Genomic DNA, 18,177 nt, shown 5'->3' with positions numbered 1-18,177 from the left:
AAGATCTCCAGGCATAGAGTATCATAGTTATCATCTAAACAAGTGCCACTTAGTATTTTCTTAGATATACAGTGATATAATTTCCATGATTTTTTTTAAAAAAATCAGGTAAATTACTGCTTCTGCTTTTACATTTAATTTTAAATTTAAATTAAATAGAAATTTAATTTTAAAATGAGTACAGTAAAAATTCAGTGGGACTTCCTCCAGCTGGATTGTACCCCATGATAAGTCTGTTTGGTGTTGGTTCAGACAGTTTTCTTTAGTGGCCTCTTTAAATTTGACTACTGCTGTTCCCTCCATCTTTCTGAAACATGCAGACCTTTCCTTCCCCAGCATACTCTGGCTGTTGACTTCCTAAACTGGAGGGACAATGACTTTTAAGTGCTGTAGCATGCATACTATATGCGTACAAGGGAGCATGTTCTCCTGTATAAGATGCTTTCTTTCCTATAGTGAGAATATATCTCAGCCAATGTCAATCTGTTTCTTGTAGATAAGATTGCTGGATGAGAGAGAGAAATTAAGTCACTTGCAAAAATGGATTTGCCCCAGTGAACTATGCAGTCAGGCCATATTCATATCAGAGACAGAATACATCACAAGGCAACACACAACCTTATGCAAACCATGGCCTTCCTCTTCCACAGGCAGGAATAGTACTTTGGCCTTAATCTTAAAAATGAGACACTAAAGACAGGATGCACAGGGTAATGATGGAAAATGATGGCATTATTTAAGTGTCATATCACATTAGAGATAATAAACCAAAAATTGGATCCATGAGTAACAAGAAAGTATGCCTTGCTTCACTGGTGTCACAGACTAAATATTTTAGAATGATAGCAGGTTTCTCTAAGTACTAGAATTTTGTTTTGTATTCAGATTATCTCCCATGACCAATTCTTATCATCTGTTTCTTATTCATAACATGTGGGATAGTCATGTACATCTGAACCAGTCATCCTTGATTCCCTTTATAGTCACTCAAGCAGAATATATACTTTTAGGGTACACCTGACTTATTCGAAACATCTACATTGGAATGACATGAATTGCACCCTAGAAAGGCCTGTTTCTGCCCAGGGACTATAAAAGGAGACATGATGACTAGCATAGATATAATTAGCTGCACTATAGATGTATATTTGGTCACATGGATTCCCTTTTCCTATGATTTTATGAAAAAAATACCAGTTGTCACCTTAAGACAGTTCTCATATTTCTGTTAAGCAATGATTTATCCATTTCTCAGGTAGATTTGCCTCATACACTGTATTTTTTCACTTCTTTTGAATCACTCAAATAAACAAGCCTTTTCTTTAATTTTAGAGTCTAACAACCTTGCATTAAGGTATATTCCTTACTTCTGATCTACAGAAATTTCTGATAGTAAACTTCCATTTCTTCTGTATCATCCCATTAAATTTAATCACTCTATAGCATTCCAAACAGTTGCTTTCATCTTGGTTATAGTTTTACCATGAACAAAACATGCTCTCTTTCTCTTCTCCGCATTCTCTAAAGCAACCAATGACCCCCTGCCCCAGCAACAGAAGGTTAAGACTCAGGAACATGTTAATGCATTTAGACCTAGTATTTTGTGTCAGCTGAGCCAGGGTAACTATTGGTACCTCAGTGTTTGGCCTGACAAAAGACAAGATGTTGTAAATCTATACGGCTTTTATTGAGGGTTGAGCTCAGTGCAGTATCTTCTATCTGCCACAGCAATGTGTAGAAAATAACCACAGCTCAGTTAATGTACCAGAACTTGTTAAACTATCATGTGGATCAACTTGTTTTGATCATGAATCAATGCTCTAAGAAGAAATTCTCTTGAGAGAGAGGAATTATCCCTATGAGCATGAGTATGTTGCTGCTTCAGGTTTTTTTTTTTGCTACTGTCCTGCACTGATTGCTGAAATATCTATTTTGCTGTCTATTTTTTGTCAGGCTTGTTCAGCATACTGGATTTCACACTCCACTTGTCTCTGAAGATTGGTGTTCTGAATTGTTTTCCTCTAGAGGGGGATTAGCTTGATTTTTTCCAAAATAAAATTCCATCTTTTGGGGTTACATTAACCCTTCTAATCCCCTTTATACTCTTTTTTTGCTATTAAATTCTCCCTAATTTGTCAGAATCTTCAGAAAAAATGTTGCTTACTCCAATGTTCCAGATTCTTAATGGATATCAAATAAAACCAGATTTAATACCAACTAATACAGCACTTCTGCAACAATTAACTTTCTCCAAGTTCAAATACTATAGTGACACCAATTGGCCTTTACTTATCACTCTTAATTTGGTTTCATTCCAAAGAAATGTCAGATTCTGTCTCTTATAAAACATTCTTTTAAATATAGATATGAAAGTTACTTTATTGACTATATGAATCTATAGATATTTAAATCACCTTATGTTTGTTATTTCTGCAATTTGATAAAATGTTAGTATATTCATTGTTCTAAGGATTTGTAGGTTTTCTAATGATGAGCATTTGGCGTACACAAACATTAAAGCTTCACTTCCCCACCTTTACTCTTCAGAAGGAAAGTAATTTGTACTTTTGTGTAAAATCCTTTTTTTTTTTCTTTTGAAGCACAGCATAACTTACATTCAGTGACGTATGAATGCCTTGAGAGGAACAAAGATCTTTAATTAAAGAAATTCAATCATTATTCACTTCAGGTAATAATAAATTGTGATGGGTGCTCATCTCAAAACATTGAAGAAAATTTGTTTGGCTAAAATATAAAAAGCTACGAAATTACTTATAACCGTCAAGGTATTAAGACTTCTGTTGTTATTGCTTCCTTACAGACAAGTCTTGACTCTCCCCTTCCAGTGGTGTATATTCAAGCTTACTCTCATGCTGGTCAGAAAAACTAAGTTGCTAGAAGCTACTTTTTAAAAACAGAGAAGAATGTACTATGGATCTTCGTTGTCAAGAAAGAAACAAAACAACTGTTGTACAATACTTTTACAATGCAGAAAAAGGAGGTAAAATGGCTTATCGAAACCAGTAACCTTGTAAAGTGCTAATAGATTGCTCTGATTTTGATCTACCTCAATGAGTCAATATATACAAATATATCTAAAGCTTACATCATTGCTTTGGGACTATAAGAGTTTGCTGCAGATACCATATAAACTATTATGTGGTCTGGAACTGCTCTAGTTTTACCCTTATACAGAGGTGGGACCATTGACACTCAAAACACAAAAAGGAACGTACAACAAACTGTTAGATTTTGCCTAGGATACTTAATTGCAGACACACTTTTCCAGAACCAATGGTGTTACCTCCCGCAACATGGAAATTAATTTGCAATCTAGCACACAAGGATGTAGTGAGTATATATATGTATGTCTTATGGTTTAGAACCTTTTACACACATTTTCGTAATTGTACAGACTTTCCAAACTTACCTCCTCTATGGATAATCAAAGAAGTTTCACTTCCAACAGGACATTCTTTAAGTATATCCACTACTTCTGCATGGCTCAGGTTCTGTACATTCTGCTGGTTGATCTCAACAATGAGGTCACCTTCACACAAACCAGGACATCCCTGAATGTCTAGAATTTGCTTCACCCTCTGTCCTGTAGGACTGTCTGCTATAGTGAAGCCAAAGCCCTGGGCCCCTTTCACAATGGTTAAGGTCATGAGTTCAGCTTGGGTGGCCCCAGAAGAAGCCATTGATACATTATCATCATGGGCAGGTGGTGGGAATGTGCTATCAAGCTGACTATCTGCTGGAATGGAGTGCAAGGAGTGTGGTGGTCGATCTGTTACATCTGGAACAGACTGAGAAGTCCTAGAAATGTATTCCAAATAAGTTTCATAGTTATGTCTTCCATTTACCACTACCGGAGGCCTCTCCATTACTGCAAGGGGTGGCACCATGCTGTTGGCAGGATCTTCAGGATCAAAGGGCAAAGGGTATCCACGACATAGCACCAAGTTGACACTCTGACCAATAGGAACAGACTGGAAGAGTTTGACTACATCTGCGTGAGTATGTCCAAGGACACAAACTTCATTAATATAGACAATGACATCACCTAAAAAGAGAAGAAAAGAATAGTGACAACATGAGACAACATCAGTTACTGTATATGCAGTGCATTTTTTTTTTTTATGAGATAGGTAGAACTCTACTAAATAATAAAATAAATTAGATTAACGTACTGACTCAAGTAATGGAGACAAAAAAGTAAAGTCTGACTGCCAACAAATGTAATACAAATAGACAATGACAGTACTATTTCTTTTCAGTGGAAGCTCGCAGCTGGAGAATTAAGCTGTATCCAGACATACACCTTTTCTTAACATTTCTTCCCTATTTTTTCAGCTCCTTTCAGTGTAGCCCACAGATTATTTTTTCACAAGATACAATCAACGTTTATTTGGAGGGTTGGTTGTCAAGGAATACCATTGTTTGGTGAAGAGTAAAAGAAAAAAAAAAAGGAAGAGTAAGCACTCGTGGTCTTAAGAATCAATGAATAGGGATGCAAGACTGTGCATGCAAGCACATAAGGAAATACTTTTTGCATTGATCATGATATTGACAGTTTCCTATTAAATGTCATTACTTGCTATCAGACATCCAGGACTACTACAGCCATTTCCCATTCTAGGCATGAACTAAACTGTATCTTGCATATCGTAGAGATGTTTAGTGGCATTTTGTTGTAGCCATGATGGTACAAGGACAATAACAGGACAAATTTTGTAGGTAGGTATAATAGCTTTTTATTAGAAAAAGCTAGGCAAATGTCTGAAAATCAGTTTAATATTTCCAGCTAAACCAGCTGGTCAAATAAAAATAAAGGTACTACCTTTATCTCCAAATCTTGTCTCATGTATAGTATAGCGCTACCAGTCAGAGCATATGTGAAAGCAGAATACTTTAAGTGAACAGGCTATTTATGGGTTTCTATATTGTTCATGCACCAACCAGCTTCTGTTACTGAAAAGTTCAGAAGTAAGTTCAAGTTTCTTCTTGTTGTTAGAATGGATCTATATAATTATAGCCACAGATAATTTTTTACAGTACTATTAAGGTGCATATTAAAATAAAAATGAGTAATCAGTACAAATTATATTCAGAATAATTTGATGACCCACAGTCAGTTTCCACTTTGATAAAACAGTTTGCATCTTTATAACAAAGGAGAAGGATGTTTGGTTAGAGAACTCCACAAGGTAAACTATTTTTCTAAGCGAAGACTGTCTTATTATCCTACCATTAATTAGGAACAGGAAAGCATTTATACAGACAACACTGTGAAGCATCTACAGGATACACAGTTCAATAACTGACCTGTCATAATGTAATGGTTTTTAATGCTATTTGAAAATTCAGCAATAAAATGAGAATGATTTAGGGAGGATGAGGTTGTTTGTGTGGAATTGCTTCAAGTGCATTTATGAAATTATGTCTTTCAAGTATTTCAATCAAAAGATCTAATCAAGCAAACTGAGGAGAAAAGAGCATCATCAAGATGCCAGTGCAAGGGTTGTTTCTATGTGACAACGCAAGGCAAAGGCTGTTTCTATGTGAAAACGAAATGGTCAATTCCCACACGATCAGCGTGTCTAACAGCCTGACAGTAATTAATTGCATATGCACAAATTGTGATTCAGAGAAAGATCTCTTCAGAGGGTGTCAAGGGAAAAAAATACTAAGAGAGTTTGTTTAAATGTTTGTGAATATTATTCACAGAAACCTTAGGAGCTGCAAATACTGCCTTAAATGTACATCATAAATAGATTTCAAACTATAAGCAAAAGAGTTAAGGTCACTTCATAGGCAGCGCTGAAAGATCTCCAATGTTTCTGCCTCAAGCAGCTGAGAGTAAAACAGTTTTCAAAAGGCAAGATTTAAAAGAGAGAAAGAATGTACTGTACTAAATTATTGTGGCAATGGCTGCAATTCATTGTGATTTGCTCATGCCCTGGTATAGAAAGCGCTTACCTGTGTTCTCCCTGGCTTCCGCATCAGCAGTGAGGCTGACATTGCTCATAACAGGACTGATACTGTTGAACTGAGACCTCTTCAATGCATGCTCCTGCTTCAGTAGCTTATGCCTTAATAGTACCCTTGCAACTTTTTAATCCATGCAGTCTTTATTTCCCTGAGTGCTGGGAATGCAGATATGTGGTGGGAGGAGACCAATCTGTTTGTTCATCCTCTCTTGCAATACTCAGGCAGGGTGCAAAAGGAATAATGCATTTATTGTGCTGGGCAAGTAAATCATTCTCTGCTTTTACCCCTTCACTTTATGCATTTGTACAGGATTAGCTATGATATAAAACTTAAACCAGTATGTTTTTCATAAATCATAAAATCAGATAAACTTGTTGACATTACATAGGTCTCCAGTGAAAAGAAATTAGATTGTGCACAAGGAGTGCAATCAGGAGATATATAGGCCAAGTAGCCCCTTTCCCCAATTGCTAAACAGGCAAAACTGAGCATTAGAAGGTCTTGGGTAAGAACTCCTTCTTCAGACCCTGTATTATCCCTCTCAAGACAGCAGAAAATTCTTTAGCATTTCCTGAATCAACATTTTTAAAGGTCTTCGTGGTTTCTGAGGTATAACATGAATAGCACGTCTAGGCACACTCTGAAGTTGTAACTCACTCACAGTTAAAGCATTTGGGACCCATAATGCTGTACTGTCATATGGAGAACATATGGCTGAAGGTTAAGAGGGATGGGGAAAAAGGCAGGAGTTACTCAGCTCAACTCAAAGAAAAAGCTACAGTGGTAAGCTGGGAAGAGACGGAGTTTCAGATCATGAGACATGAAGGAGGAATAAAAGGGGTTAATTTCAGAAATCCTTGAAATACATCCCTGGACTGTAGGAGTTTCTCCAAATCTAACTCATATTCCAGGCTGAGTTTCTCATTGCTGACACAGAGAGAAGTACCCAGCAGCACTTGGTAGGAAGAGAGAGATAAGATAAGAGCATTACAGAGCCAGAGGCATGCTAACACAAAGTTCAAACCCTCTCTACTTTAGGAAAACTCCCTGAAAGATTCCTGTAGCATCTTTCTGCCTGTTCTCTCCTGCTGCTTCTAATAATAATGGGTGCATATGGACAAGCATAATAGCGATCCCCTTTATAAATCCTGCCTGATTTTCTGAGCAAGCCATAGCCTGCCTCCAGAAATCACAGTTTCACAGTGAGTGGGTATCTTTGAAGTTAAGCAGAACATTTATATTAAGCATCAAACTTTGCTTGGCTTTTAGAATTAGACCTACTAAAACGACTGGAACTTGCTTACAGAATCAAAGAATGATTGAGGTTGGAAGGCACCATCTTGTCCAACGCCCCTGCTCAAGTGGGGTCACCTAGAACCAGCTGCCCAGGATCATGTACAGGTGGCTTTTGAATATCTCCAAGGTGGGACACTCCACAACCTCTCTGGACAACCTGTTCCAGCACTCAGTCACCCTCACAGTAAGAGTTTCCTGATGTTCAGACGGCACCTCCTGTGTTTCAGTTTATGCCCATTGACTCTGGCCTGTCACTGGGCACCACTGGGAAGAGCCTGGCTCCATCTTCTTTGCACCTTACCTTCAGGTATTTACATACATTGGTAAGATCCCCCTGAGCCTTCTCTTCTCCAGGCTGAACATCTCTGTACTTCAACATCCTCACTACTGGGTGCTCTCCTCAATTTTGTCTTCCTCACTAGCCTGTACAAAGTCTACATATGCCCTACGAAACCTATCTTGACTGCTCAGGGATAAGGGAGACCAGGATGGCTGGTCTATGGAGAGGGCATCTCAATGAAACTGTCTAGATGAAGTGGTAGGTTTGATAAGATACCCCATAGAGTAGACAATAAATATCCTGTCCTACATCTCAAACATCTACACCGTAACAAGAACAGATTCTGGTGTCCAGCAGCCAACGTCCAAATTCAGCATTAGGTCAAAGAATGTTAGAGAATATTGACAGACACCAAATCTGTTGAAGTGTCTTACCTCTGCTTTACTTAAGGCTCTTGCATTTAACAGAGAAATACAGGAACATAGGTCTGGAGGGGACTTCCTGGGTGGCTGAACCTACTCCCCCATTGTCAGATACAGCACAGTATGTTACACTGGATGAAATGTGATGTCCTCTTCACAGAAATACCCATAAAGCTCCAGAATATTTCACTTCTTTAACTAGCTTGTTTTGCTTATTAAAGTTTGCTGATCATTACTTATTTTGTCATGTAATGCTAATGAACTCAATGCCTGGATGCTTTGTTAAAAGTTAAATTTTGTTACCTACATATTTCAAAGCAAAAACCAGATCTAAATTACCATTATCTGCAACTGGTGAAGAAATTTGTGAGCTTCAACATCCTTTAATGACAGATTCTTACTTACATTCCTCTCTGCAATAATGTTGCAGAGTTAAATCTGGCACCCTGGGGATTTTCTGCAAGCAATAATTCTGCAAAAATACTTTTTTCATGCTTGAAGTGCTTGATCAAAACAGAATCTGTTTTATTGACATAACTCATTTCATTACAAATTATCCTAATGTTTCATGTAATGCTACCAGCTCTATTTCCCTCCTTTCTGAAGAACCTATATTATTCAGTGACTCCAGTTATTGTTTCTGCTATGCATGCAGAGGAAAAAATGCAGATTAGATCTTTGTTGTTAATTTATGTCTGCATTCAAAGTTTAGTAGAAATATCTCCATTGTTTCTGATGGGTTTTGGATCAAGCTCTGAGAATCTGTGTTCGTGTGCTTAAAATATGACAGAATGCTGTGATTTGGTGTGGGGTGGAGACAGCTCTGCTACCCTAGCCCAAGCCCATAGCAATGGAGCTGGAGACAGCCCATGGTTTGGCAAGTGAGCACAGGAACCACCAGCTCTGCAAGACTCAGGCTGCATTTTTTGTTTTTTCTGCATTTATAGCCCAGGTAAACTCTGCTAACTTCTCCGGCATTATTTATTCCCACTTGCATTTCTCAGCCATATACTTTAAATTCTGCATATGCATACTTTGCCTGAGCTTCAGAACTAGCAATACGTGACAACTTTATCGTTGAATCTTTCCCTTCACCTGCCCACCCACACTACTGTAATTACCAGCTATTTCTGTGACTTCTCAGCAGTGACCTTGTCTTCTCTTTCTGCAAAGTGCTGCAAGATTGCTGGCACTGTAGCCTATTAATGATAAATTCAGAGGTGTTAGCATGTTTCCAGTACTGAGATATGAAACATGGGAGCAATTTTAATAACAGCAGCACATGACTGATGGTCATGAAAGAGGCGAAGGTTCATGAGAAATGAGCCATTTTTACATGTGCACATACAGTTACTAGCAGCAGTACAGAGAACAAGTGCATGAGGGATCATTTGGTTAAACAGTAGCAGCCAAATTATATTCTGAAACTTTGAATCTCAACTTCCTTTCACTTGCCATAGGTGTTAATCCAGTGTGTGAATAAATAATTCCTGTTATGAATGGGTAGAGGCATTTCCTTGGATGTAAAAGATTTCAAAAAGTTCTGCATAAACAGAAATTCTCTGTTTTCTTGTACTCTGCCCCACCACAGAACCTTGTAACACCAGTTTGGCTCTAGCTGCTAACATCTGCATGGCATAATCTTCATAGACAAAAGACAAAACCTAGGATCCTGCAGCTCATGGTAGCCCACTTTATTTTTTTTTTTGAAAAATTTGGCTCTACTTTTTGTTTATACTCATTACATAATTACTCTTATTTTTAAAATAAAAATTATTGAATTATAATAACTTCTTAGAGGAGATTGCAGTGTACGATGACTATAGCATATTAATACTGAAATACTTAAAACACCTGCCAAGAAAATGTTAACTTTTTTTTTAAATGAACATTAAATTAACTGCTAAAACCTATCGAGAATGTAACCTGGGGAGAGGTACCTGCATATAATAACCACAGCTACTGATCGGGAGAGCTAAATTTAAAATTGACCACTTTATTATTAGCTTTGTAACAACTTTATCTGATAGATAGCACTGTGGCAGCCACAGTGAAATGAAAAGAGCTGCTGGGAGACATAATGCTCAGCTGCCTCTGCGCTCGGAAATAATTTCAGGACCACTTGCTGGTATGTGAGAACACTGAACAGCCCATTAAAATATCTCTGTTCATACTGGCATGGAAGAACTGTTTCCCAGTTTTCACCTTGTACAGAAAGTTTTACCCGTGTGCAGACAAACTCTGCAAAGTGGACAGGTAACCACTATCCACAGATCCTCCTTTCACTCACTGGACCCTGGGAATGGAGGTTCAGGGGAAAAAATCAGGGTAACAAAAATTATGATTTACTAAATCCGACAGAAGGTGAAACCAAAATGTATTTCTAGGCATTCGGGCACTTAAACCTGCATTAGATAGGCCTAAATTTTCCTCTTAATGAAACCTGAGCAACAGATGTAAATTGGCTCTTTGGCACATTTGCGCGTCAGTAATTCTGCAAAGCATCACTGTAGAAGAGGTCAACTTGGGCTAAAATCTGTCCCCATCACTGGAAAGACTGAGCACGCTGGCTCCGAACTTGGAAGGGCCAGCAGAAGGATGTGGCACAGGCATGTGTCTGCAACTTCACCCAAGAATCAGATCTGTTGAGTAAGCAGGTGCCATTTTTATACAATCAATTTTTCAGAACCTATTTTAATTCTACTGTGACCCAATGCACATGCCTAATTAAAAAGCTGTCTATTCAAAATTTTTGTGCTTAACCAGCATGTATCATGTAATTACACCCAGGCAGATGTGGATTAGTAGAAGAAACTATTTACATTTTATTTGTATTTTGCATATAGTGGTAAAAGCTATTTAGAGGCATTTAACTTTTTTGGGGAGAGGAATAAAATACATTCCAAAAAAATCTAAAGACCTTGATTATTTGCTGATCCAGTAAACATGAAAAAATGCAGATTAAAAATGTAAATAAAGCAATAGCAAAAGAATGCTTAAATGAATGCTGCTCATAAAGTGCTAAAGAGCAAGCAAATTCTCTTCCTAGCTAGACAGTTTTTCACTTCTTCAGGCATCTGAAGGCATAGCATGGATGCTAAAAGTGCCACTTTACAAAAAAAAATATTTAAAAGGTGGTAAGTAATTTGGAGGCAAGACCATATAAAAAGAAAAAGGTCCAATTTTCAAGGCAGCCTTTTATTTACAAATTATGAAAGCCTGTTCTGTCCATGTTTTGCTTGCAGGAGCTACTTGCGCATCCTGAAATGCCTGGTGTGGATGAACTGCATGACAAAATATCAGTGGGTCTGAAAAGCAAGATAAAAAATGTATGCCATGTTTGCCTAGCTATTTGAGATCACTTTGAAAGGTGTCACTGTCAGCAGAGGCTCATGTAGAAATGAACCCCTTTTTTTTTCTTTAGAAAAACGAGGTCAAAATTTACAACACATTTGCTTTTGTACGCACAACATTTTATTTCTGTACGCAGAGCGTCACATTTATCTAGGTAATGGATCCCAGGAGGAGGAAAGTAGCCCAGCCAGCCTCCCGGCAGCCTAAAGGCATAAGGGTATGGTAGAGCATGATGTAAATACCAAGCAGCCCCTGTCCCCGCCTGGAAGCCTGGCAACGTGCCGCCGGTCCCTGGCGGAAGACATGTTCAGCAGCATTGTCAACCGCACACCACTGCAACTGCTAATTCTTGACATAAACTGCTGGGAAGGAAAGAGGGAGATGGATGAGGTGAGGAACTAGATGGAGCTTTTACAGAGAGGCTGTAGCACAAAGACAAATGTCTCTATATGTTGAATTATGTCTGTAACTGGGAATTTTTAGTAATAGGCAGTCATGTTTTACTTGTGAACTGAAATGGTTAATAGAGCTTTTTCCTTTCTTTGAGTGATGCTAGCACCATGAGGACAAGCAATAACTAGTCACATGCTAAATTTGTACTTAGTGAAAGTAACAGCAGTTAGCTGGACACTTAAAAAACTTGTGCAAAGACAGATGAGTAGGATTAGTCTCCATTTAAGATCTATAGAGGTACAACTTGAAAGTTCATTTTGATTTTAGAGATATTCGGTTTCTGAGGACATTCCCTGTGACTGAAGTGGGAATTACTGCCAGAACCAGGGCGGTTTTATGACTCTGTTATCTATTTACTAAGACGATGATTTTCATCATTGTTGGATCAATACTCCGTTTTTCTTGCTACACTCAAAAAGAGCATTCATCCAGGTGCCTGACTTCAGCAGCTGACTCTCTGCGACCGGTGCAAATCTGATTTCACTATCAGTCAGGTCATTAACTTAATTTAAAGCTACGACTAAAAGCTTTGATTTGTGGATTTTTTGTGTATTCATTGCTCAGGTCCACGTTCTGCTGACTGAGCTCACTCTGAAAATCAGCGTGCTTATTTCAGAGCCAAACCATGGATGTGGAGCCAAATGCCAGGCACCAAATCTGAAGGTGTTGCTATGATGTACTGTTTAGTTAGTTCAATCTATTGTAATAATATGCACCCAAATGCTTCCCATAAGAAATGTTTATAGTTACTGTCGTCCCAGACACTGCTATTAACACTATTAATTCACTCCCAAACTTTATGCTGGAGGATCTGGTTCTGGCTAAACATCTGGTGTCCTCAATCCTGTCAGTTGTAATGAACTGTGGGCTCATTCACTGCTTCATCCTAGTTATTAGAGCGTCTACTGTCTTGCCAAACCCCAAATTCAGAATATCTATATGTGTGTTTACATTTGTACATATATATAATTTCTCAAATCTTGCTGCATCTTGAAAGCAGTCAACTGGATTTACAAGGTCCTTCCCTTAAAAGCACCTTCCATAGGTAGAGACAGATACTTCAAAAGGAGGCTGGATTACTACAGGTTAATGCTTTTATACAAAATGAAAGACAGGAAGCATTATATTTGTATCAAGCAGAATTTAAATATATCAAAACACTGAAATAATTTCCAGTTAAATAAATGGATTTTTACTAATAGTCTACTACATACAAATATCTCAGTGCATGTAAAATGGAGTAATCTTTGATTACCAATTCATAACAAATATCTCACACAAATGTATGGATCATATATGAGTAATTTTCTACTTAAGAGTTTTATAAAGGCTGTTCAACCTTTAGGTTGATACATGCCTATCTTATGTATTACCTCTATTTTATCTTTTTTGACACTAAAACCATCAACATAAAAGTTACCTCTACTTCAGAGAGCTTCTCACATAATTTCTATACCAAAAGATTTACTCAATATTTTTTCAGGAATGTATAAATATATTTCATACTTTAAAATTGTATGGCAAAGAGAAATAGTGGAGTTCCTTTTGGTTCTCTCAGGTTTTACTGTATTTTTCCAGGTTAATAGAGGGTAATGTATTATCAAACTGACCTTCCTTCCAAGCAAATGTTATCTTAATATCTCTAGAGCCTCTTTCTGCCAAGCACTCATTTTCAAGGACAATATATTTTTATTCTTTGCAAAACAATTTAACACCTTCACCACTGAATAATTTATGCTTTTTTCCCCAGCCCATTCCTGAATACTACACTGCGTCTAAACTACAAAATTCAGCTTACATAATAATTCTTGGTGAGATGTCAGAGGCAAAAATCATTAACAAGAGTCCCACCAAGCCCCTTCTTTAAGAGTTCTTTAAAACACACAGGAAACGCCAGCCTTGCAGTGGTTACGCAAAGGTCACTTTTCACCCGTACAGCTGCATGGCTAAGAATCGCATTCTCCTTTAATGAGGAATATCCAATCTCTCACTAGCTATTCTGCCTCCTTGTATGCCTCATTCACCTTCTCTGTTTTCTGGTTTGGTTTACAAGCTTTCTGAGAGACGAGAATTTGCAGTTTATAGCAGTGTGGAGTCGCAATTCTGGTGTGACTTCATTTCCACTGCAGTAGCTATTTGAACAGTGATAACACCACTGCAAAGTAAATACTCTGCCATTTTCCAGGGCAATGTAGGGGTTCAGCTTGACACTTGGATCCTAACCCTGGCAACAAACTAAACCGCATTATGGATATGTCAATTGCTGTTCAATTGTCAAATCTCAGATTTTCTATATAAAGGGACACTAAACCTCTGTTGTATTTGACAACACACCATATCTTCCTCTTTAGAAAAGAATTAATTTTCTGGATGTTTGAATTTATTAATTAGCCAATGAATAAAAGTACATTAAAATGTGTTATTATGAATGACTGTGATCCTGTATCAGACTATTTGTTCAGACTTCAAAAGCAATCTCACAGTATGCCTGCCATCTCCTAATGCTCTCACTGTGAATCATCCCACGGGTGGCCTGTAGTTAAAAAGCGCTTCCCAAAATGATCATTATACCTAGTTTTTCCTCAGAAGGCTACCACTTATTGTCATTTGCTTCCATACAATGTTTCTATCCTGCTCCTGATAAAGTAGGTGCTACCACTGCTCCTGTATTGCTTCTATGCCCATCAAAAATTGAGAGCAAGTTGTGGTCCCCCATCTGACTGGGGGTAGTAGCCATAATGACAAAAGGCAAATCATGGAAAATTTATCTCAAACATAATTTATGCACAACTTACCCTTACTTGGTAAGCCTGTGAAGATGGTGGGAAATGGGACAGCCATTTCCCAAACTTCCTTCTAAGAACTATCTGCGGCGTGACAGGTGCATGAGGACGGGTAAAAGTACCATGTGTGCAGGGCTGCAGCCTGTTAGAGACAGCAGATAACTAAGGATAAGCAACGGATGAGTGTGTGTGCTGTGGGATACAGGAATGAAGGAGCAGGAGGAATTTGGGATGTGAATGCCAGCAGCAGAGCACTGGAGAAAGTGGAAAGGAAACCGATGTGTGCTGGGCGCTTTGTTCTGCCCTGTCTTTAAAAATATCCTCACTGGCTGCGTGTCTGAGTCCTGTCCTGCTTCAGGCAGGCACAAAAAGCCCAGAGTATGTTGGTGAATCCTGCTCTAAAAATTAATGTGTTAAAAATGGGTGGCAATTTGTTTTAAAACTGCTTCTGTCCTTTTTGCATCTTATGACAATTCAAGTATGAAATTATTAATTTTTCGGGCTCCTGTGCACACAATGCTCACATACATGCCCTGCCAGAAAGCAATTGCCAGACAAAAAACCACAGTAAAGTGTCAGCTGTATATATGAGTGATTTGTAGAAATACAGTGAAATGACACAGTCATTAATTCCAATGGGGATTGCAGTCAGAAGAAACTCACCTAAGGTTAAACTAAAAAACCCAAACACCCCTAGGTATAAAAAGGAAAGCAGGGCTCCTTGTCTATTTTAATTCTTTCTGCATTTAATATAACCAAGAATATACAAGTTCACGAAAAGAAATTCAAAATTGCCTTTATGAATCACTCAAACCAAAACTGGGGCTGCTGACACTAATAAGAGAGACATCGCTATAAATAATATTGTCCTACCAGCAAAGTTAAGCCTGACTGGGAAAATGAATTCAGTGTTTGTCTGACTTCGTTTTGATTTCATGGATTTTACAGTGGATATAGTAAGGAGAATGTGTACCCGTTCATAGGACAATAAACCTGTTTGTAACATAGAATAAGCTTTTACAATAATTGAAAACAATGTACTAAATGTTATAATTATAAAATGTAATTATAATAATATAATTATATTAACATAGTAATCTAGTTATATTATTATTGCTCTATTTTTATACTATTAAGAGTTTATATATTATTTTCTCATAATTTTTAGAAGAACAAATCACAGCATTTTCAAACTGGCAGTGCTTTAGCTTTTGTCAGCAAGGAATCCCAAAATTGTTTAGCCTTGACAAATTTTACATACATAAAGATGAACAAATCTATCAATGTATTTAATGTCTGGTGAACCTGGAATACTGCAAACTACTGCTGAATCATTGTGAAGACTGGAGCTTCAGGGTTAATAAATAAGTGGAATTATAGTTAAACACTGTGAAGAAACAAATTCTGAAAAGTTCTATCAATTTATTTTCATTGAGAATGAAACAATCCAGTCTTTTCACTATCACTCCAAAAATATGTATATTATTATCCCACATAAGAGAATTATTGTAACAGCACTGCTAGCATTCCCATGGCAAGGAGTATTCTGATTAACCAGGGACAGCGGAGGAGGTTTATCCAAGGAAAAAGCCTGATACCATGCTGTTAATGTCACTATAGTACAATTATTAACACTACTTCTATGAATTATTCAATATGCTAGGGATAACTAATGTGAAAGCTTTTCAATGTGCTTATTTGTTATTTGATGAAGACTGTAAAAAGAGAGGACACTAACTTTGGTGTTTGCAGTGACCATATCCATTTTCTTTCTCAGACTTCAATGTCCTCCAGGATTTATTGCAACAAACTGTGGATTAAATGCTGAATACCATAAAGCGCTCCTAGTAGAACTCATCCAAAAGGCACTTTTGGAAACCAGAGGTATGCATATTTTCACACTTATTTATGTAGCTTCAGCTAGCTTCAAAAAGAGTAGTGATTTAGAAGGAGGTCTATCTAGTCTAAAAACTGGAGAGTGTATTTTGGATTCTGAGGCAAACCTGAATTTATAGAACAGCAAGCAGAGATGTTTCTTTGGTGCAGTGTTGCTGATAACCATAGGCGGCACATTCTCTTCCAGCTGTGTTCACATGGGCTTGAAAGCACAGGACAGCCTTTTCTCCGACCAAGCTGAGACCATCTGCCTCTATGTCCAGCTTTAGGCTGCTGCTATCAGAAAGAGCTCCATAGCACCAGAGATCCTTCAAAGCCAGCCTAGCACAAGAGGGCTGGGAATAGTGGAACTGATAATGTCATTTAAGTGACATGGAAATAGAGAAAAAAAAGCAAAATACTAGCAGCAGCTGAGGGAGAGACATAATGGTGTGGAGAAAATGTAGGATAAATCCCTCTGGTATCAGTGCCTACTGTCCCACATGTTGGCCGAGGAAGCTGAAAGGTATTGCTCTATTTGCACAGTCCTTGCCTGTCAGTAGATAACCGTACAAAAACATGTTCCCTAAACCTATCAATGACCCTGTCCTGGCATTCTAAAAATGATAGCATCATTAAAATGAGTAATGCCAAAGATGAGGTTTAGGTGCGATTGCAAGTCTTCTGCGCGCACAGGGAAGAACTGTTTGCACGTAACAACTGTGCTTCTCCTCCACTGGAGCCTAGTCAGGTTCTACTTGGGATTATAATTAAATATTTTCCCAACTTGGTTCTTACCCACTCTCTACACTTCTACTGAAGGATTCTCACCCTCCCCCCAACCATGAAAAGAAGTAGAACGAGTACTTGTCTGTATGGTTATTTTCGTGTAGTTAAAGGGAATGTGCAAAAGCAAGACTGTTTAAGATGACGGATAATATATTCTTTTTCACTTGCACAAATAGAATCCATTTGGGAAGGATGCTCTCGAGGCATAACAAAGATTTTGAATACCTAAGTAAGACCCAGATGTGCTCAGATACCAACAAGATGTGAAAGAGATTAAAAGCTGTCACCATTAAAAGAGAAATTAGTTACGTGAGCATTCTGCAATTTCCTCAAATGCCTCACTCTCCCAAATTAAAAAACAGACATGCTGCCTAATTCAAACACAAAAATACAAGGTGTGCCTTCATTTAATGGCAAATTAATACTGTTGCATCAAATTGACTGAAATGTAAAGAGGTGAAAAGAAAAAGGAATAAAAATTATACGAGCTTAATGAGATTCCTCTCTTTTCCAGCTAAATCAGGATTTAGAAGAACATCTATTCCATCACTGATAGCAATATAATAGTAAGGCTACAGTACATGAGAAATTTAAATTACTCTGAAGGAGTAAGTTCGATATATAGCCTGTCCCTAATAACTGCTATTGCAAGATGCAAACAGAGGTCACAAAAAAGTCATGGTAGCCCATGTCATTCCTAAGATTTGGGAGAAGAACTTGCTGCCACTGCAAGAAAGAGTAAAAATCTCGCCTGTTGAAGTGGATGCAATTATCTTGTACAAGGTATTAGGCATCGCTCCGCTTGTCAGCTGGATAGGGCTGCTTTCACAGCCACGCAAGGCTATCAGGCACTGACTAAGACACTGGCTTTCTCCTTCCAGTCTTGACTCGGAGAGGGACTGTTTCAAGTCTCTATTATGATATCTATTAT

At 37.9% G+C, this 18,177-nt stretch overlaps 1 protein-coding gene across 1 annotated transcript in view; it reads right to left on the bottom strand.

The window, feature by feature from the left end:
• Positions 1 to 18,177, bottom strand: part of MAGI2 (membrane associated guanylate kinase, WW and PDZ domain containing 2) — a gene marked incomplete at its 5' end in the record, with an annotated part of 532,170 nt that overhangs the window by 115,991 nt on the left and 398,002 nt on the right. Inside the window, 1 exon segment of the mRNA XM_035896847.1 lies at positions 3,431 to 4,066. Coding sequence (XP_035752740.1) covers positions 3,431 to 4,066 — 636 coding nt within the window.

This window comes from Egretta garzetta, unplaced genomic scaffold, assembly GCF_000687185.1.
Source record: "Egretta garzetta isolate BGI_Z169 unplaced genomic scaffold, ASM68718v1 scaffold156, whole genome shotgun sequence".
NCBI classification, from domain to species: domain Eukaryota; kingdom Metazoa; phylum Chordata; class Aves; order Pelecaniformes; family Ardeidae; genus Egretta; species Egretta garzetta.
Note: the sequence above shows the minus strand (reverse complement) of the source record. Positions and strands in the feature narration are given on the sequence as shown.